Below are 22,023 nucleotides of genomic sequence, written 5' to 3' on the forward strand. Positions count from 1 at the left end.
TTGAAAACATGAATAGTATCCAGCCCTATATGTACTATGTTTTTTCCTATACATGCATACCTATGCTAAAGTTTGACTTATGAATTGGGCACAGTAAGAGATAACAACAATAACTAATAATAAAATAGAACAATTATTAATGATGTAAGATAATAAAAAGTATGTGAATGTCATCTCCCTCTTTCCTTCTCTCTCAAAATACCTTATTGTGCTCTGCTGTACTCACCTATTGTTGGACTGTGGTTGGGGCAACTATTATAATTGTAATAAAGCACTCATCCTATGGAAATGGGCAAACACTTTGTTTCACCAGATATTGTGGGGGAAGAACATTAAAACAGTAAACAGTAATGGCAATTCTGCTCATTGGGCATCCTCGGGTTGGCATCACTCACTGCCAACAAAATGGGATATTGCTTTGATGAGGATAGAGCCACAGCCTCCAGTTTTCTGCAAGGGCTTTGCAGACTGCTCTGTGACTTGATTCGTTGGTGGTCTTGAAAAATATTTCAGTGGCTTAAAACATAAATGTAATATAAGTAAATTTTATTAGCCATGTATTCCATCAATTTTTAATTCTTGGCTAACAGAAAATATAAGCCTTTTTGACTTTTCATCATACTTAATAGTGAGTTCTTCTACATGTTTAATGTTCTTTTCTTATAACTGTCACTGGCCATGGTTATTATTTTAAAAGAAATATTATTAATAGTTCTTTCAATGGTAACATTATCTTAATTTTTCATTGCCTTTTAATGATCCTGAATTTTATAAGCCTTTCTGAACGTGGTTTTAAATGTGTTTCTAAGACAGTTCAAGGTATTACAATACAGTCTTGGTAGAAATATACACATACACATACACACTTTTTTTTCAATATTTACTTTATAGAGGAAATAAAATTTTATATCTTTATTAGAGCGTATAGTTGAGGGTTCCTGTAGAAGTCTAAGAAAGTTTATATCTTTTCTATACATACTTATTCAATATGCCTTATTTATTTGTACATGAATTATTTGTATGTGAACTAAAGTATTTCATTTTTTAGTATTATATATTTTTTGCCATTTATCTCAGTTCATTCACACTGTCCTGTGACCTGCAGATTTTTCTGGATTAGAAAGAGAAATATTGTGCCATTGACTTTGTTTTTAAGTAAGGTCCCATAAAATTGGCACACTTGTTTTGAATTTAAAGAAAATAAATATGTTTGCAATTATGATGAAATTCTCATGAACTATTTTAATTAATGGTGATGGGTGGTACAGAATGGAAAACAGAAATCATTGTCCAAAAATTAACAAAGTAATGGCACCCATTTATGTCATATAAATATGCTGGCATTGTCATGTAAGTTTTAAACCCAAATTAATCAGAGGATGGTTTTCAGATTCTCATGGAAATCCCGTGTCACCTGAGGACCAAGTCAGCCTTGCTCAGCAGATTTCAGATGTCGTGAAACAGCCAGCATTCATAGCAGGAATCGGGGCAGCCTGTTGGATTATCCTCATGGTCTTCAGCATCTGGCTTTATCGACACCGAAAGAAGAGGAATGGACTTACTAGTACTTATGCGGGTATCAGAAAAGGTATTAACTTTCCTAAGTTTTTCATATTTTATATGTTTATAAAACTCTTAATTTTTGACTCCAAATTATTCATGATTATACATATACTATACTAAATTATTTTAATATATAAAGATTTTCAAAAGTGCTTTTATTTGTGGTATATACATATTAACTTCTCTTATGCGAAGCATTTCTAACAGATAGGGCTTATCAGTTTCTTAGGGCCCAGTTCCTTATTTAAAATATACTGCACCAAAGTAGGTCTAGACTGGCTGTAATACCATTCCCCTGTTCTCTTAGGGAATTATTTTATTGCTTTATATTATTGAGGGAAATTTTTAATCTCCTTGTCACAAGAATTATAAATACAGGCTTTGAACTGTCTCACTGAGTTTTAAGGGGGAGCATTGTTGCTCTTTGTGAAGCCAAAGAGAGAATCCTGCCATTTGATTATTTATAAAATAGTCCTTTCTTAGTGAATATGGAATGCATGATTCAGTGAGGTGCTTATGCTTGGGATGAGAAGAGGTTTAGTACCTTTTTATTGTTATATATAAAGGTGCTGAATTGAATATGTGCATGTTAATTAGTGATGGTGATTTTGTGACAAATGTGTTTACAATTTTAGAAAAGAAAGTGTACTTGGCTGCTATTATTTACAATTTTAAGGATGAACCAAAAATGTCAAGGTATTTCACAGATACTTTGCTACATATGCTCAAACTCTGTAGATTGGTGATCTGTATTTTTTATTCTCTGAGGAGAGTGTTAACACTGTCAGATAGATAAACCTTCCTGTCCCCCCAAAACACTCACCAACTGTTTACCTCTGATCTGGGCTATATGTTGCGTTGCTGTAAGTCTCAGTTTTCAGGGGACAGTCCCAGTTCATGTTTTTAGCCCAACAAAATTATTTCTAGTACTCCTTTTATGTCTGAAAATCATCCTGGTTTAGATGACAAGTTATATAATCACCCTAATTATAGAGCCTTTCAGTCTAATACGATAGTTCTGTTTTGCTGCAAAGCAAATTTAAAGAGGATTGCCAATAAAGATGTCTTCTCCCTCACCATCACCATTTTTTTTTTCCTAATTGTCTTAATATTTCCTAAGTAAACATTTCCTACACATCTTGGCCAGGTCTTTCTCTGACCAATTATATGACAAAGTCAGAATTTTCAGTGCTAGCTAGAACTTGAATGTTCTTTTGCATTTATAAAACAGTCTGGGACAGTAGTCTAAAATATTTGTGCTCTCGTTCACAAGGAGTCTTGGCAAGAAAGAGTCAACACAAATTCATCATCAATACTGTAAAAATAAATCTGCGTGCCTCCTGCCTGTGGTTCAGTAGCAATCTCTCCATGGACATACATTTGCCTTAGCATTATCCTTACGTATGTTTTTTTCAGATATGTGTCCTATGTAGAGATGAAGCAATATGTCAGTATCCCAGCCTGTGAAATGGAAAATGAGGGCTTGGAGGTTACTGCAGAGAGAACTGGAGCTCATTACATATACAAAGTAGAACAATGCCAGGCACATGTGTTACCATATAAAACCTTTGACTAAAATCAGTGCCAAGAAAGGGTTTGTGGGTGTCTGTCTGTGGCGGAGCAGGATGGGGTAGGGTATTGGGGGTAGACTATGTTTTCAAATCTGATTTGAATGAAGAAAAGTGACTAATTAACATATAAATGTGAAGTCTCTTGGATTCCATTCAAAAGACCTCCATCATCAATTCCATTTTGTCAATAGTCAGGGGAATCCTATATTTCCTTATCATGATGAATTGCCATAGCTGTATGGTTATAACAATTTAATGCTCTATATTGTCTTGAAATCTAAAAATGTGACATGAAACTCTCCTTCCTTTCTGAAATGTTCCTTTTCCTTTACTAATGTACTTTGAGCATGCTGACAAATGCCTGTATGCTCTTTCTGCAAAATCTATTAAACTAATATCATTGTCCTTTCAACTACCTTGTGTTTCAGCAGAAATCATAGAACATAATTACAAATGTAATTTGATGAGCATTTCATTCTGCTTTCCTCACTTTGTCCTGTTGGCACTTTTTCATAATTCTGTTTCTATGCAATTAAAAAAAAAAGTGCATTTTTGGATCTTAAATTTTCTATGCCAAAAACAATGCTGGTAATCTTAAGAAAAAAGGAATTTAAATATTTTAAAGAAATAAATGTAAAAGAGCTTATTGACCTATAAAACATCAAGCCAGAGTGTGACTTTGGGTAATAGTGAGCATTTTTAACATTTGTGCCCTACGTTTAGCTGTAGGTGTGACATCTGCTGGAACACTCAGTACCCATTGTCCACATACAATCACGTGTTACCCCAGTATCACCGAGTAGACAGTTTATTACATTATTGGAAGCTTTGAGAATTAAGTTGTTCTTTGGTGTGCTAGTGGTGAAAATTTCATTTAGACTGACCTCTTTTCATCTTTTCTTCAATTCCTCAAAGTGAAGTTAGCAGTTTGCTAGGAGAAGTAATGACAAGGACCTTTCATATTTTCCTGGTGCCCTTGTGATTACAAATTAATGTTTAGGCACTCAATAGCTTTAGTATCAAATGTACCTTTTTAAAAAAAAAATTTATGAAGACTTGTTACTATGGCTCTGAATTTTTGAATGTAGCTAAATTACATTGACTCTCTGAAAAGACCTGATGGAAAGAAAACACAATAGAATTCTTAAGACAGGGACTGCTGTGCTGCAAACGAAGGCCAGTGTATAAATTGAGTGCACAGAATTGAGGTTTTTGTTGTTGTTCTTTCTAGTATGCTCAGAGATAAAGTGGTTTGGTAAGTGACAGTTGTAGAGGATACTGTGGCTTTCCAGTTTATAACCCCAGATGCTCTAATCCTTAAGTAAATGTCTTAGAGATGTTCAAATTTGAAATGGAAAATACATTTTTGGCAGCTTTTTGACACATGATAAGTAATCAATATTCTAGTTTGTTTGCATTAAGGAATTTTTTTAAAGCCAACTTTATTTTGAAAGGGAGTAATGTAGATTTCCCAGCTTTCTTTACCAGGGCAGCGTTTCCTTTAAATTAACACGAAGAGACTGGAAAATGAGTCATTCTCCTTCCTCTATGAAATGACATGGTAATTGCTCTGGTGTTATCCAACACTCAGGAATGGGAGAAAATAGGAAAAATGGGGGAGGCAAGGCTGCTACTTTTGAGGTCTGCAGTTCAATTTCAGGCATTATTGATTAGATTAAGATTTATAACTGCAGAGAGAGTGAAGGTTTGCAGAGGGGTGTTATTGTTCTATTGTTTAGCTTCTACTGTGGCATTTAAAAAATGATCATCCTACTTCTAGAACACTTCTAAATGTAAACCAGAACAGAGAAAATAAAGTTTAAAACCCCGTATTTTTCTGTCCATTCATAAATTTTTATGATGATAAAAATATAGCATTACACTGTTGTTGTGGTAAGATGTCAGGCATTTCTTCTCAATGAAACAATTCGATTTTATTATTCTCTTTGCTGCAGTCCCTTCCTTCCTTCCTTCTTTCCTCCCTCCTTCCCTCCCTTCCTTCCTTTTTTTTCTTTCTTCTTCCTATCTTCTTTTTTTTCTTTTTTCATCTCTCTTGATGATAAATACTTAAGTGCACCTATTAGTACACTTTAATAAGCATTTACTTTCAGATTCCTAGATAAGGTCCCAGCAAGACCCTGATAATACTTGTTTAAAAATCCATCATCTAGTGTTTGGAAATGATTAATAGTGGAGGATTCCTGTTTGTGCTGAAGCCGTGAGCTAAATCTGCAGGTTACTAAATGCAGGGTCATTCTCAGGCTAACCCAGCACCATTCCCCTCCTGAGACTACTAGAATGTCAGACACTTCAAAATGGTACCTGTAGAGACAAGCTCCTTTTTTAAACCTCAGATTTGGTTTTATTCGTATATCAGAGTGTCAGAACTACTGGCTTAGTTATTTACATTTGTTTTATGTTCAGCTGTCTGCTTGGTTTATACTAATGTGATATGTTCCCTTTCTCTCTTCAGCTTAATAACTGGTTCATATTTTGTTTTGATTTTTCAGTCCCGTCTTTTACCTTCACACCAACAGGTATATATTTGCACTTACACTCCTCCTTTTCTTTGTTAGTTTGGCATGTGTTGTACTATTGTGTTTCTGTTTTTATTTCGTTTTCCACAGTGAGTTGGGGGAAAGGACTTAAAATGGAATACAATCCTTCATGTCCTCATGCCAGGCATGCATTTGAAGTAGAAATGGTTGGTGTTGCTTTTCATCCACTTAATGCAGTTATTTATTCATGACTCCACATTGCATCTCAGCCTTGTTTGCATGTTTTTCATTAAATAGACACACTGTTTCTACCCTCAGCATGATTTAACATGCTAATGGTCTTATTGATTATTTCATACTTGGCAATGCATATTTTTCCCCTTAACTTTAGCTTTCAGGTTTTGGAACAAAAATATCCCTCCCTTGTAATTCTCTGTCCTTAGAGTCAGTATTCTTAGAAGTAGCCAAAATATCCAGCACACGTGAAAGATAAAACTTTTCATTTTCCTTAAGTCAAAATCCTAATATTTTGTTCTATTCAGTTTCTTTTAAAGTGGGTTCTCTTCTCTCCCATTACCTCTAGTAAAAGATGTACCTGCAGTTATGCCTCCTCAGTTTTAATCCAGTTATTGTAATCGCTAGGCACAGTTATCTCTCCCTAACACACTCTCAGTTTGGAGTTCTTCTAAGTAGCAGACTTTGGCAGCTTTTAAAAACACATTTCTCCTTAGAAAATATGTCTGTATTTATAGAAAAAAAGCTAATCTTCTTAACCCCTTGCCTAACTATGTGCAAATCTTTTTCTTGTTATGGCTAAATTTTTATACCCAAAATTTATTAAGCTGAGAATACTTTCAAGAGCTTTTAAATATATTTTCATTACATATACATATTTGATGAAAAGATAATGAGAAAAGGTTTATACATGCCACAATAAAAAATAGGTTGCATTAATTGTCACAACTTGGCATACATTTTTGTGTGTGGAAAGAAGGTTTATTTTCACATTTGTCTCTGTCTTACTTATACTCATACTTTTGGGAAAATAACCCAGTAGATTCCCTCCCCCCCTGAACATAAGGTTACACTTGTACAAAATCATGAAATTCTATGATCTAATAATAAATTAAAAATACAAATCTATGGGAATGCTAATATACAAATATGTAATTGTTAGATTTAATAAGAGTTTACTGAAGTTTTGCTTTTGTTTCATTCTCAACCTTGCTGGAACATTAATAAAATAAGAGTGATGTATACTTAATTCTATGCAATCTTTTAAAAAATGACTAGTTGAATCAGGAGACTGCTATGTCCTGTGATGATTTTTGCAATGCTGCTAGGTAGGAAAGGAGGAAAAAATTCCATTTTAGAGAGATGTTCATGAATGCAATAGTTTTTGATACATAAACATGTCTGTTAATTCTTTCTTTATTTTATTTTTCTGTAACATTCTAGTAACATATCAGAGAGGAGGTGAAGCTGTGAGCAGTGGAGGAAGGTAAGATTGTTTCGTAGATCCTAAGGGGAATTCCAAATATTTCTTCTGGTCTTCCTCAGCGACACCACTTGCTTTGCTTAAAAGGTTGAACTTAAAGGTGAAATTTGTTCAAATACTTTAGAAAGACTCCATTCAACTGTGCTGTTGAACCAGGCTATTTACACACAAACGCAGTTATTGATCTGAGCGGTTGCATCTTAGTCAACGACCACGAGAGGGAGCACTTCAACCGAGAAAGACAGATTTGCTGATTTAGCAGATGATTAAAAGGAGTTAGAGTGATGAAGCTGCAGCATTTATGAAGATTAAGAAATATAGCTAGTTAACAGATACTATCAAAGTAAGTGTTCATCTGGAAACTTTGCTGAACGCTGCAGTTTCTCATAAGTTGTAGGTTATGTTTGTTCTTGTTATGAATTCAACAGAGTTTACATCTCCATTTGCAGGGAAATATGTTGAAATAAAGAAAGAAATCTAGGTAGCTTGTTAACAAAGAGCTTTTTTTTTTTCTCTAATTATAATGAACCTCAATCCTATACTTATTTTTTTTTGGTAATTATTATTCAGTGAACTTTAATATATTCACAGAGAAATCACAAATTGGTGTGACAGGCGGCTTAAAGGGGCTGAAATAAGGTATAAGCCAACCATCAGGATTTTCCACAATACGGTGATTTTTCTTTTTTTTCAAAACAGTAACATCTAGCTTAAAGTGCAAGAAAAAAAAATCTTCCAACCAAAACCATTTTATAATTCAAATTCAATTAACTTATTGAGTGCCCTTTTTTTAACAGTTGGATAATGAGGTTGTTGTAGAAAGACAAAAATGAGAAAGATATTATCCCTACATCCAAGGAGTATGCCATCTGATAAGAAAATTACTGAATTTAGTATAAAACAAGGAATAATTTTTTTAAATGTTGGGAAAAAAGTATTGACCACCTTAAGTTAATGTAATACAAATTTGGCAACAAGCGCTAATCTTTTCTTTCCTGGGTACTGCTAACTTCCTGTTTTCATGCCTGTGAAACAAAGCCAGCCACTGAAAGATCCAAAAACTAGGGAGTCTTCGTAAAGAACAAATCTACTTGGTTCAGGAATTAAACCAGGGCATGTTTTTGCATCCAGGGGAATTCCATCTAAATCACAGCCCAGATATTCATGAAAGAGCCTCTGGCATAAGAACATTTTCTCATGGGTAAATCTAGAATGCCTGATTGTGCAACCACCTCTCTACGTGTGTGTATTCATAACTGTACACCTCAGCTTTCTTATTAATCAAAGCATATGAAAGTGCTTATGGAGCATCTTCTATATGTTCTGTTCTAGGCTCTGTACATGTGCTCATGTACACGTGCTCACACATACATGCACACACATAAAATATAAGCCTAGTTCCTGCTCTAAAAGAATTTACAACCTAGGTAGATTAAACTATCACATGAGAAACCATGGTGGGAATGCATAGGTAGCAAATGCTAATTTGTACTGCAGGACTGAAAAATTACAGTTTCTCAACTATCTATTTGGAAAGCTCACTAGATGACAATGCAGACATAAACTATTGAATTTAAAAATAGAATCCTGACATAACCTTTGAATTTAAAAATAGAATCCTGGCAGTTAAACTTATTTATTTCTAATACTAAATAGAAATGATCATTTTCCTGAATGAAATGATAAAAGATGCTGAAATATTACAAAGGCAACAGTTAAATAGAGATCTTAGAGTGAGTGCTCAAAATGACATATACACAATGTTAAATTTATCTATTCATTAAATATACTGAACACCTACTATGCAGCAGGCACTGTTGTAGTTGCTTGGAATGTGTCTGTGAGCCAAGTGGATAAAAATTCCTGCCCTTGTAGAACTTACATTATATAGTGAGGGAGATAGAATATGAATAATAAACATTTTTTAGGTCAACTGTGTAGTACCAGCAGCTGATAAGTACTCTGGAACAAATAGAGCAGGATAGGAAAGATGTGGTGCATTAGGAAGAAGCCCCATTCCTAGCCACGGGTGAGTATGTGAGTGTATGTCTGTGTTTTGTGAGCCTGTGAAAGGCAAGCCAGACTCCTGCACTGGCTTCTCCTGTGTCCACCCTTCAAGCACTGGTTTTCCTCATGCATCTCAGACTCTGAGTCCTCACCGGACCTCCCAGCTCACTAATGAACACCTAAACCCAAACCTTCCAGTCATCCTCTTCCACCTCCGTCTCCATTACTGCATCTTGTTGATCTTAGCTCTTACCGCCTTCACCATCACTCTATTGTTTCACTTCAAGCACTCATTCCCCCTCGCTCATCTATGGCAAAAGCCCCCGGCAGTCCTACTTTCATCTACCTTCATTAGCTCTACATCCTGCTGAGTTCCTTTGCCCACTGGAGCCAGAATGATCTTTTGAAATGCATACTGATCATGTCTCTGAGCTGCTGAAAATTTCATTTTCAATAGGACCCACCCTGTTTAAATATCAAATTAAACTTGGCATGGCATGTGAAACCTACAAACTCTGGGGCTTCCCAGACTCACTTCACACCTCTCTGTGGCATATGCTACAATCCATTGTGTCAACCCACCTGCTCTTCGCCGATCTCGTGTCCTCATACGTGTCCTTACTACACTATGCGTGTGTTACATCAGCCTGGAATGTCTCACCACCCACCGCCCTTTGTCAGTTTATTGAATTTCACCTGCCGTGTCCTTCATAAACTGTGTACTGTGGAACTACCACCAAACATGAGGTAATGCTATTATCTTTTGTTTATACCAGGGGTCAGCAAATTATGGTGCTTGGGCCAAATCCAACCTGTGACCTATTTTTGTAAATAAAGTTTTGTAAGAATACAGCCAGGTTTGTTTGTTTACATATTGTCTAAGACTGATTTTGAGCTACCATGACAGAGTTGAGTAGTTAGGACAGAAACCATATAGCCTGCAAAGCCTTAAATGGTTATTATCTGGTCCTTTACAGAAAAAGTAAGCCACCTTCTGGTGTATATGATTTCCTCTGACAATAGAATGTGAGATCCTGGAGTATAGAGATGAAATAGTTTATTTACCAACAAATGGATTTTTTGTGATGTAATAAATATGATCTTTGAAGATGTCATCAGTAAGTGTCTGTGAAAGCAATAAATTAGTTATCGAATAAATGAATGCTGGAAGACCTGAGTTCAGTTGTTCATGACTTTAGAGAAAATATTTGGGGCTGTACTTTTCTAATTAAAGAGAATTTCATTTAGAAGTCTCTTCTATTTCTTAAAATTGTAAAATTGTAAATAAATTGTAGTTATTCCCAGAAAAGAGAATGAAAATTATGGTACACAAAGAGAAATCTCCCTCACTTGAAAAGGGCTAAGAATTTGTGAGGTAATACAGAGGAGGATCATAGAATTAGTAGCTGTTCCTATTCAGTTCTTTTCCTCACCTCAAATATCCCAGCCGCCTTTTCCAAAAAAAAAAAAAAAAAAAAACCTACTTAGCACCCAAGCCACAGCATAAACCAGGGAAAAGCAGAGGAAGCCAGCAAAGTGGGGAGGAAAGTCAGGCTAACCTGCTAGAGAATGTCAACACACATTTCCTATCAGTGGCAGGTGAAAAAGAAATAGAGCTCAAGGATTGTTTTTCTTCAAAATATTGGCCACTCTTAGATCTGTCCCTGGCCTTTAAAGCTCATTCAACCCATCAGTGGGAAGAGGAGACAGCCTATAGCCTGACAACCTTTACTGCCTGGCTCCGTCAACATTGTCCCCACCTCCTGCACCCATAGTATCTTATTTTGTGGGTTAAGCAATTCAGATAAGTTTCTTGAAGTGAGTGGTTGGAATATCTGAAGTATGAAAAGAGGAGGGATTGAAGGTGATTGCCATGTAATTATTAAGGTGCTTTTACCCTCTTTTCCTTCGTGACACAAATCTATCCCCTTAATATATTATATGATAACATTGTATAGTAGTATTTTAGACACATGTTAATCACTGTAACCAGCAAGTGTTTTGCTTCTGCTTTATGTCTTACTCTTGGGCAGCTAAAAACAGTCTCATACACATTAGATAAGCTTAAATGTATAAAGGTAGCCTGTGAAATTGTTAGTTTAAGCAGACCCTAACATCCTTATCAGAGTAGCTGCATATGACCTCGACTTCCTCAAAGACCTCTGAAATACATACGTGGCATTTTAAGTTTCACTATGGACCAGTCAAAATAGCTCACCTTTTCCCTTAAATAATAATCACTCCAAACTCAATCTAAACAGAAAACGAGGATGTAAACTGTTAATCCTACTTCGTATTGGAAATTACCGAAATACATGAAAAGTTCTCTCAGCCTATGAAGCTATCAAAGCATTCACTGTAGAAGTGTTTTTCAGAGGGAATTAGAATAGCATAAAAATATCATCTATTCCTTTTGAAACATGTAAGTCAGACTGGAAAATTTCCACTTGACCTCTACTTCAAACATCCTGTAACCTTTCTACAGTGTCAAATATGGAGTTTTATGTTTAATAATTTCAGCAGTGATAACACACATGTTTTAAGCTCAAGGAAAAATAAAATAAGAAGGCTAAAGATTACTAGATGCAGAATTTCTATAACTAACATCTACTTCAAGAGCTCCAGATATCTATGGTACAGCTGGCATTTAAATGTTTAAGATTTTAAGTTCAGCAGTATTGCTCTTCAAAGCATGTTTTTATCAATAATTTTAATAGTATGTTGGCTCAGTTTTAATAGCTTTATCTTGAATTTCAAGACTTGAGACATTTTATGCACTCTTCTTTTTATTAAGAATATTTGAGAGTTTCAGGAAATTTCAGCACTCTCCCGTATGGATGTTTATAACATCCTAGATCAGAGTGTGGACTCTAGGGCTGGACTGCTTAGGTTTGAATCCCAGCTCTGTAACTAACTTACTTTGTATAACCGTGCACATGTTTCTTAGCCTCTCTCAGGTATCTCAGTTTCCTCACCTGTAAAATTTGGATAATAACAGCCCCTACTTTCCAAACTTGTTGTGATGATTGAGTTATACATTAAAGACCTTTGAACAATGCTTCACACCTTGGAAGCAAAGAATAAATATTCATTTTTATTACATTAAAATATATACACACTATGTGTACAGATATATGAATTATAAATCCACATTTTTCATTTGCATAAAGTTTTCTCAGTTGACTTCCTATGTGGCAGAATGGGAACCACAGAGAATGAATTGCCAGGTTTGTGGTCCCCTTGTGCATGAGAAGCACAATTGTTGCACTTTAACCAAGAAAATGAAACCACGAAGAAAGCCTTTGCAGTCTATAGCGCCAGTCTGTTGACTGCGGATCAGACAGCACACAATTTGTCATCTCCTTTTTTGCTGAATTATCACATGGATTAAATGTTGGAAAAGGAAGTGAAGGAGGCCACCCTTGGTTTCCAATTGGAGTCCCTGGCACTGGTGGTTTAGGGCTCCCATGAATAACTACCCACATACTTTGCATTCCCATCACACAGTGAAAGAGGATTAACATCTTTTGTGCCAAAAAAAAGCATGAATGCTAATATTTCTTTTGTTGGACATCTTCGTTTTCCCAGATTAAACTCAGTAGCCGTCTTTTGCTTATGAAAGGCTTATCATGATCAGAAAATGTGGACAAGCAGGGCCGGCCCGGTGGCGCACTGCTACAGTGCGCCGCTTGGGAGTGTGGCGGCGCTCCCGCCGAGGGTTCGGATCCCACATACAGACCGGCCGCTCACTGGCTGAGCGAGGTTGCGGGTGCAACACCGAGGGTTGCGGTCTCGTTGCCGGTCCCGGTCCGGTACGGGCGCGACACTGAGGGTTGGGATCTGTTGCCGGTCACGAAAAAAGACAAAAAGGAAAAAAAAAAAAAAAGAAAATGTGGACAAGCATACAGAACTGTGCACTGAAACATGGATGAGGCTCAGTGCAAAATGTCACAGAGCCCCAAATGCACTATTTCTGAAATGTGGTTTTGAAGAAACATGCAAATATATGCTTAATTTGAAGGATCCATTATTGAAGTAAAGGAGTTCGTTCCATTTTTTAATGAAGTTGTTAAGATGAATTATAATAGCTAATGGGTCAAAAATGAAGAAATGCAAACTGTCCTAACTCCGGTATTCTCATCTACTAAAAAGACTCAAAAATATGTGTATACGTGTTTTCAGGTTCCATATCTGATTTCTAATCAATATGACTAAACATGGAGTAGAACATTGCAAAGGGTACAAGATTTTAGGTCTGAAGCACAACTCTGCCAGTTTATAGTTATGGCTTTGGAAACTGAGGCACATCCTAAAACATTATTTTATAGATGCCTTGTCTACAAAATAAACAGAATAATAATATCATTTATCATAGTTCACCAAATTTTTTGTGAGGAAAATGAGATGAAGAAATTGTTGGAATTCTGAATAGAAAATGACATTTTGGTTTTTATGTATTTTTGTCTTAAATATGTGTTTTTTAAAATTTATGTATTTTATGCTTTTTTTTTCTTAACAACTTTTCTTAAATAGCTTTTATGTATTTTTTTAGATTTTAATCACTTTTGCTTTTATGTATTTTTTTTCTTTAGGCCAGGAATTCTGAACATCAGTGAACCTGCCGCGCAGCCATGGCTGGCAGACACGTGGCCTAATACTGGCAACAACCACAACGACTGCTCCATCAATTGCTGCACGGCCGGCAACGGGAACAGCGACAGCAACCTGACCACCTACAGTCGCCCAGGTTAGGCACACAGAGAAAGCCTGATACGTATAAGCTTTATAAGGAATCAGCCAGCAGGGAATAAGTCTGCTTTTCCTTTCCCTTCATGGGAAGGGGAAATTTGATCAATATGTTCATGAAAGGTTGACTCTTGTTTAGCAAACTAGACTGATTCAAGTATTTTCTCCATCCCTAAACCTTCATACCTCACCTTCCACCAAAAAAATTTTCCTAGAGACTAGAGAATATAAATTCTAGAATAGATAGCAGATAAGGAAAAATGAAATTATGTAAAAGAATTTATCTTTATTAGAATGTGTGTAATTATAATTTTAATTCTTTAATTATTTATAATATTGAATAATATTCAAGATTTGGGGAACAATGCCAAACAAAACGTTAATAAATTTATATTTAGAGTGAACCAAATTCTTCAATAGCAATAATAATAGTAATAATAGTACAACAGTAATATAAACTTTAAATAAAAATTAACTGAAATTTTAAATCAGATTTTATAGTATAGAAGTTAATCCTGAGGACCCTACACACACACACACACACACACACACACACACACACACATCTTTTGCAGGTGTGTAGGCATACGTTTATTTTCTGTTGCATATTTTTGGTTCAGAAATATGGGTGAGTAAATTATTTTGATAAAATTTTATGCCAAATCATGAGCAAAAATAAAAGGAATGTGGAGCATGCAACATTTAAAGAAATTAAAAAGAATTAAAATCACAAATGATTTCTTACAAAGCGAAACAAAAGCCCTTCTATGTTCACAAAATAGGAAACGTTAGAATTGTAAAGAATCAAAGGATATGACTATAGAAGTAAAATAACCCATGGAATTAAGGAAAAGAGAAAGATAAGATGGCATTTAAGTAAAGATGTCATGTGCTGTAAATAACAAATTGGAGCAATCTGTATGTCTACCCTTAAAACAAGTCCTGAGTCACCACTGGATGTGGATATGACATGTCCATGTGACCAGGAATCCCAAGGTCCATATTCTAGTTGTCCAGACAGATAGATACTCACAAAATCATAAATAAAAGGAAGACAAAGACCCATAGGAGAGAAAAAATGCTGTTACCATTTAAATTAAATGTAGAGCTGCATTATTCAATATGGCAGCCTCTGGCCACAGATGGTATTTAAATTTAAATTGATTAAATAAAATACAATTTAGAGTTCAGTTCTTCATTCACACTAGCCACATTTCAGGTATTATGTAGCCATATGTGGCGAATGGCTGCTGTATTGGACAATACAGATTAGAATGTGCCCAACATCTCAAAAAGTTTTCTTGGTTAGCACTCATACAGAAAGATTGGCAAAACAAAATGAGTTTGCCAAAACCATACTGGCTTTGGGTCGGCCCGTGGCTCACTTGGGAGAGTGTGGTGCTGATAACACCAGGGCCACAGGTTCGGATCCCTATGAAGGGATGGCCGGTTAACTCACTTGAGAGAGCGTGGTGCTGACAAGACGAAGTCAAGAGTTAAGATTGCCTTACCGGTCATCTTTGCGAGAAGCACTGGAAACCACCCGGACAGCAGAAGCAAGAAGTGGCACCAATTCAGTATAACATCATGGAGCAAAACAAACTGAACAAAGGTGAAGTGTTCTGGGCTGATTCCTGTCTTTTTCTGTATTGATCCTCTAAGCCCTTCAGCACTAGGTGTCGAAACTAGTCCACAACTAGAAAGTAAAATCTTTCTCTTGTTACTAACATTTTCTTATTTTTTGGTTTCAAACTTTCCAGTGTCAAGGAGTTAATTAGCACAACAATAACCTTGGAGAATTGATTTTGAAATAATATATAAGTATTTTCATATGGCTGCGAGATTAATTTAAATTTAATAGTAGGTGAGGGATTGCTTAGGACAGACAATCTTTTATTTATAAGGCAGATATACAATCGTCACCATACCTTACATTTTCAATAAATAGGCTAACCCATTCTTTCCACTTGAGGATGAAAGATAATTGCTTCTACCTGGTCATATAAAGGAATGGCATTTTTATATCAAACCGAAGAAAAATAATTAGGTTAAATTTAGACTGTAGAAGTGGTCCAATTTCTTATATTTCTCCTACTTCATGTGGTTACTAAGACTGCTGTGATATATAATTTTAGAACCTATATTTCTTTGGTTGACCTGATTGAAGTCCGTCAGTATAGAACCTAATATAAATTGAATTTAGTATTAACTTGAAGCAGCAGCATAGTATTTTATGGCCTAAAGGGAATGTTTCTCTATTATAATATGTGTGAGTTGGAGGAGATAGTATTTGATTTCTTTGTAGTCCTTCAGGCTACTGCTTTAATAACATGATTTGCAAAGTTATACCTCTAGGAAAAAAGTGGTTGCTGTAGTTTAAATAGATGGGGCAACATTGTACAAGTAACCAGGTAGAGAATACAGGTAATTAGAAACATAGATTTATTTTATTTAGACTTGAGTTGGGAACATTTTCTTTAAAAATAAGACATTATATATAAAATAAAATGCTACAGTTGGAGCTTACAAAAAGAAAACAAATGTTTAATTTGATTACATTAATGCTATATGTTTTAATATGACGTTAAAGTCATCAAGCCTTTTCTCAAGTTTAAGAAAGCACTGGATTGGTATAATAACCCAATTTAATAAATATGTATTAAGACTCCTGCATAAGTTCATGACAAAGGCTGACAAAGATGAATGGGATGTTTTCTGCAATTGTGGAGTTTACAGTGGAGATTCAAACTATTGTCACATTATTCCTCCATAGTGTGTGGCTTTACTGTGGCAGTCCTCTGTACAAATATTTCAGAACTCTGATTTATTGTTTATACTGCTTGTAAAAAGATTTGGTATGACAGACTGTAATAAAGACCCTGGAATCCACCTAGACTGACAGATTATTGCTGACTACATTCCAGTGGCGAGCTTATCGTTTGGATTTTCACCTTTGCCTAACTAAGCAGAAGCACTTTTGAAGCAGATTAAGATTTTTTTTTTCTTATCATGGATATATTTTTATTAGATATAATCTTGCTGACAAGTTTCAGTTTTATTTTTTCGTTTTGTTGTCATTTATTTTTTATGGTTTACAGACTTGATATTTTCATGATTTCTTATTGTTAAAACTATTTTTTTTGCTATATTTTGAAGTTTTATATATATCCATTTGGAGTATAAACCTTTTTATATCCTGACAAACTGAATATAAAATTAAAGAGAAAACAAGACAAATAAATGATCCAATAAGTTTCTTGAATTAGTCAGAAATATAGATAAAGAGAAGTGATACAACTCACACAGAGAAAATAAATGTTTAATTTTTTTCCATCTGAAATGTCTAGATTATCGAGCAAATGATACAATTCCTCCAACCATCCCATACAACCAATCCTATGACCAGAATACTGGAGGATCCTACAACAGTTCAGACCGGGGAAGTAGTACATCTGGTAAGTAAGGGGCCCAAGAAAACGTCAACCTCTCCTTAAAAAGATGGTACGTTCCAACATTACAAATTTGGTGCTAATGGACTGCTGTATGTTGGTGACATGTCTAATCACTTTATGTAATTTCAATCCCAGGCATGGGTCTTGTCTCTGCAATTTGAGAGACTGAACACTCACTAAACCATATTATGTTCTATTTGGTAACAAAAACTGAGCATCCTCTTTTCCTCCTTGTTAATGAGCTTTCATAAAGCTGAAGCATGAACTAATCTTTAAAGGCAGTTGAAACTTCTTTTTTCTCCCTGGGCCAAAGTGTAACTAAAAATGTTGCAGATATAGTTCATCTGCTAAATATGTTACTGTTTGAAACTAGGCTATTAAAGTACATATCTGAGAGCCCTTGAGCAAATAAAAAGCCTAAGAGACAATAACACGAGATCCAGGTGCAGTAGGAACCTGTCTCAGTTTATAATCTCTCTACAGTCTTTCAGTTCTTGCTCTGAAAAGTATCCTTCCAGCCTCAGTCTGTAATTGCCTCAGAAGCCACATTGAACCTTCTTCCCTGTGGTCTTCATGCTGTTGCAGCTGTTTGCCAGCTGTTTTCCTGATAGGGGAGGCAGATGGGAGCTTGCTGGTACTTAAGTCCTGTTTTTCTCATTAAAGGCGGTTCATTATTATAACTAACGTGTGGCAAGTCAGACCACAATGGGAACAAAACTGATTGATCTTGACTCTAGCACATTTCCCCAGGAGAGAGTAGAAACGGCACCTCCCAGCAGCTGGATTAAAGTTGTTGCTTTAGCCAAGCGTCTCTACCCCTCTTCTGCAATGCATATGGTATTTGTATTTTCCAATCTTTCCTTAACTAAGGCATACAGGTTTAGCCTTTGTTGAAATAGTTCCTGTTTAGATGATAGGAGATTAGAAATGGCCCTTTACCTTTTCAGATCTACTCTGATTCTACTATATGTTGTTTGTTTTTTAATAATTAAAATCTTATTTAATGACTTCTTTTTTTTTACTTGTGACATAATTGATTTTACATATTTTGGGAGTGTAGTATTGACTATTAATATTCATGTATAATAGGTGATGATCAAATCAATATTATTAGCATGTTCACTATTACAAATCATAATCATTCTTTGTATCCTGAACATTCACTAAACCATATTATGTTCTATTTGGTAACAAAAACTGAGCATCCTCTTTTCCTCCTTGTTAATGAGCTTTCATAAAGCTGAAGCATGAACTAATCTTTAAAGGCAGTTGAAACTTCTTTTTTCTCCCTGGGCCAAAGTGTAACTAAAAATGTTGCAGATATAGTTCATCTGCTAAATATGTTACTGTTTGAAACTAGGCTATTAAAGTACATATCTGAGAGCCCTTGAGCAAATAAAAAGCCTAAGAGACAATAACACGAGATCCAGGTGCAGTAGGAACCTGTCTCAGTTTATAATCTCTCTACAGTCTTTCAGTTCTTGCTCTGAAAAGTATCCTTCCAGCCTCAGTCTGTAATTGCCTCAGAAGCCACATTGAACCTTCTTCCCTGTGGTCTTCATGCTGTTGCAGCTGTTTGCCAGCTGTTTTCCTGATAGGGGAGGCAGATGGGAGCTTGCTGGTACTTAAGTCCTGTTTTTCTCATTAAAGGCGGTTCATTATTATAACTAACGTGTGGCAAGTCAGACCACAATGGGAACAAAACTGATTGATCTTGACTCTAGCACATTTCCCCAGGAGAGAGTAGAAACGGCACCTCCCAGCAGCTGGATTAAAGTTGTTGCTTTAGCCAAGCGTCTCTACCCCTCTTCTGCCATGCATATGGTATTTGTATTTTCCAATCTTTCCTTAACTAAGGCATACAGGTTTAGCCTTTGTTGAAATAGTTCCTGTTTGGATGATAGGAGATTAGAAATGGCCCTTTACCTTTTCAGATCTACTCTGATTCTACTATATGTTGTTTGTTTTTTAATAATTAAAATCTTATTTAATGACTTCTTTTTTTTTACTTGTGACATAATTGATTTTACATATTTTGGGAGTGTAGTATTGACTATTAATATTCATGTATAATAGGTGATGATCAAATCAATATTATTAGCATGTTCACTATTACAAATCATAATCATTCTTTGTATCCCTCACCCAGTTTCTCCCTAAGACTTATTTTAAAGTAAGTTAAAGTGAGTTAGAAAAACGTCAAGGATCTACTTTTGGGAAAACCATATAAAATAGTTTAATATTTGATTATCTCATGCCATGTTATCTTTGAATTCTTAGACACATAGAAAAAAATCATATCTTAATGCAAAACAATCCCATGACTCTAGATTGTTAATATTCAATTGACCTTTTCCATCCCTCAGCTTAGATACCCAGATCTTGATGTTCTGCTGCCATTTACCATTTGGTATTCTGTGATTATTTGGTAAAAAGAAATAAAGATGTGAAATCTGGTGATGATTTTGGGAGAGAACAAGGGAAGTAAATAAGGTGTAGGAGAGATTTGTGATGTTAGGCTTCTTGGGACTGAAGACGTTGTTGCAGGAGATGTATGTCAGGAAATCGAGAGGAAGGCCCTGATTAATGTTGACTCCACAACACATGCACAGCCATCTCAACACAGGACAACTGAGTGGTGGGAGAGAGAACAGAGACACACAGACGTGGGGCTGACAGTCACAGTTTATTAATAACAGCCTGTCCTTCAGCCCACACTTGGTGCAGTAACATACCAGTGCAAGAACATCTGGCTTAACAAACACTGCCATTTAACTGAAAATTCCCAAGTCATTTAAAAGAAATAAGGCTCACTGAATATGCTTACGCCTGTTTTCATGTACCATGTGATTTGGAGCTGTTTCAGATAGGGTTAAAAATAAATAAATAAGACCAAGATGATTCACTGATATTAAGGGATCATATGAGAAAAATAATTATAGACTCATTGTCTATAATTTACATATGATTTAAAATATATCATATTGGGGAGGGGGACTATTTTATCCCCAAACATCTTTTGACCCAAAGTTTTTTAAAAATGAATACTCTATCCTCGTTAGTGTAGTGGTAAGTAATAAAAGAAAAATGAATACTGTAAAATGTATAGCTATGTTTAAGGAATATGCTAAATCTAAAATTAGAACACTGGAGCACTTGAACAATTGGGCTATTTCAAACTGCTAAGAATGTTCAGGCAACATCATTTTACTATAAGCCATAATTTTATAGAAACAGTGGCTGAAAACACTTCTGCCCCTTTTAAAAAATCATTTTTCTGCTTCTTTTTTCATTAGTTATATTAGTTCTTCCAGCACTTATTTTCATCTGCCTTTGCCTTTCTGAAGAAAACTAGAAATTTCATCGTACCTAAAACATTTCAATGGACAAGTACAAATTATATATATTCTGTGATTTAATGCAACAGTGGAACTCTAATAGATTGTATCTGTATCATATTGTATTTTAGGTTCCTGTAATTAAATAATAGAAAGGCACTCCAGAAAATATGTCTACAGCTCATTTGTTTTATGTGATAATCCATAATGGAATTAATTGCTGTAGGAAGATCACTATTAATGATATAATTTGTAAAATTCATTTATGGTTTTATTGCTTTTTTTGCTATTTGTTTTGCAGTTAAATTTGGCAATATTTTGCTTCTGCTGTACAAAGTTTTGTTTAAAATTAATGAAGAAAGTATGCTTATCTCTATAACATATATAAATTGTAAGATCATATTTACAGAAAATAGTTAACTTGTAGATACAAGAAAAATTTTAAAAATCATACGTAAAAGCCTTGTATTTTATTTCCTTTCTAGGGAGTCAAGGGCACAAGAAAGGAGCACGAACACCCAAGGTACCAAAACAGGGTGGCATGAACTGGGCAGACCTGCTTCCTCCACCGCCAGCGCACCCTCCTCCACACAGCAACAGTGAAGAGTACAGCATTTCTGTAGATGAAAGGTGAGAGGAACCTCAGAATAGATGTTAGTGTTGGAACACGATTGCTTAAGCCCAAAGTAAGTAATTGTTAAACTAGACCACAAAGAGGAGACTGAGTCCTAAGGTCCATAAGCAATGTTCTCTAAATAAAAGTATTGATCAGCAGGACTTAACCATACTTGGTGCTGCCCCAGAAAAGGAACTGGTGCTTTGGAAGCTTTGGGGAACAGCTGGGGGAGAAGAGAGAGAAGAAGGCAAAAATGACTACAAGATTTCTAGTTTGGATTAGTAAGCAAATTGCTTTGCTATTTGTTAATAAAGGAAACAGGAAAGGGTGGCAAAGAGGGAGATAGTGGGATTAGGAAAGTAAAGAAAGAAACAACAAATCATGTTACTTGAGCATCAACTTTGCTGAGTCCAGGTAAGGAGGGCAGGAGGTAGAGAATGAACAAGAGAGAGGGTTAAGAAAAACACAGTTTCTATAATGCAGTACATCACTGCCATGCTAATCAACAAACACATACCCTGGAGTAAGAGAAGAGAGAAAAGCATGATTGTTTTCTCCATTCGCCTTGCTTCCCACACAGCCTAGCAGAGAAGTAGAGGAGGATTTTATTGTTTAAAAGTATTGTATTTTTTCACTCACTGTCCTAAATGCAAGCTAAAACTTTATTTTGGGCTCAGCCGAAGAAAAAAAATGATATATTATTATAATTTCAGAGAAAACAGAGGGTTGTATTG

General features: G+C 35.5%; 1 protein-coding gene across 1 annotated transcript in view; it reads left to right on the top strand.

Moving 5' to 3' along the window:
* Positions 1-22,023, top strand: part of ROBO1 (roundabout, axon guidance receptor, homolog 1 (Drosophila)) — a 415,298-nt gene that overhangs the window by 362,499 nt on the left and 30,776 nt on the right. The window contains exons 16-23 of the mRNA XM_008574166.1: positions 1,391-1,588; positions 5,645-5,671; positions 7,091-7,133; positions 13,730-13,884; positions 14,504-14,511; positions 15,414-15,495; positions 17,231-17,338; positions 21,159-21,303. Coding sequence (XP_008572388.1) covers positions 1,391-1,588; positions 5,645-5,671; positions 7,091-7,133; positions 13,730-13,884; positions 14,504-14,511; positions 15,414-15,495; positions 17,231-17,338; positions 21,159-21,303 — 766 coding nt within the window. The remainder of the gene's footprint in view (positions 1-1,390; positions 1,589-5,644; positions 5,672-7,090; positions 7,134-13,729; positions 13,885-14,503; positions 14,512-15,413; positions 15,496-17,230; positions 17,339-21,158; positions 21,304-22,023) is intronic.

The sequence above is a fragment of the Galeopterus variegatus genome, unplaced genomic scaffold (genome assembly GCF_000696425.1).
Source record: "Galeopterus variegatus unplaced genomic scaffold, G_variegatus-3.0.2 Scaffold1006, whole genome shotgun sequence".
NCBI lineage: Eukaryota > Metazoa > Chordata > Mammalia > Dermoptera > Cynocephalidae > Galeopterus > Galeopterus variegatus.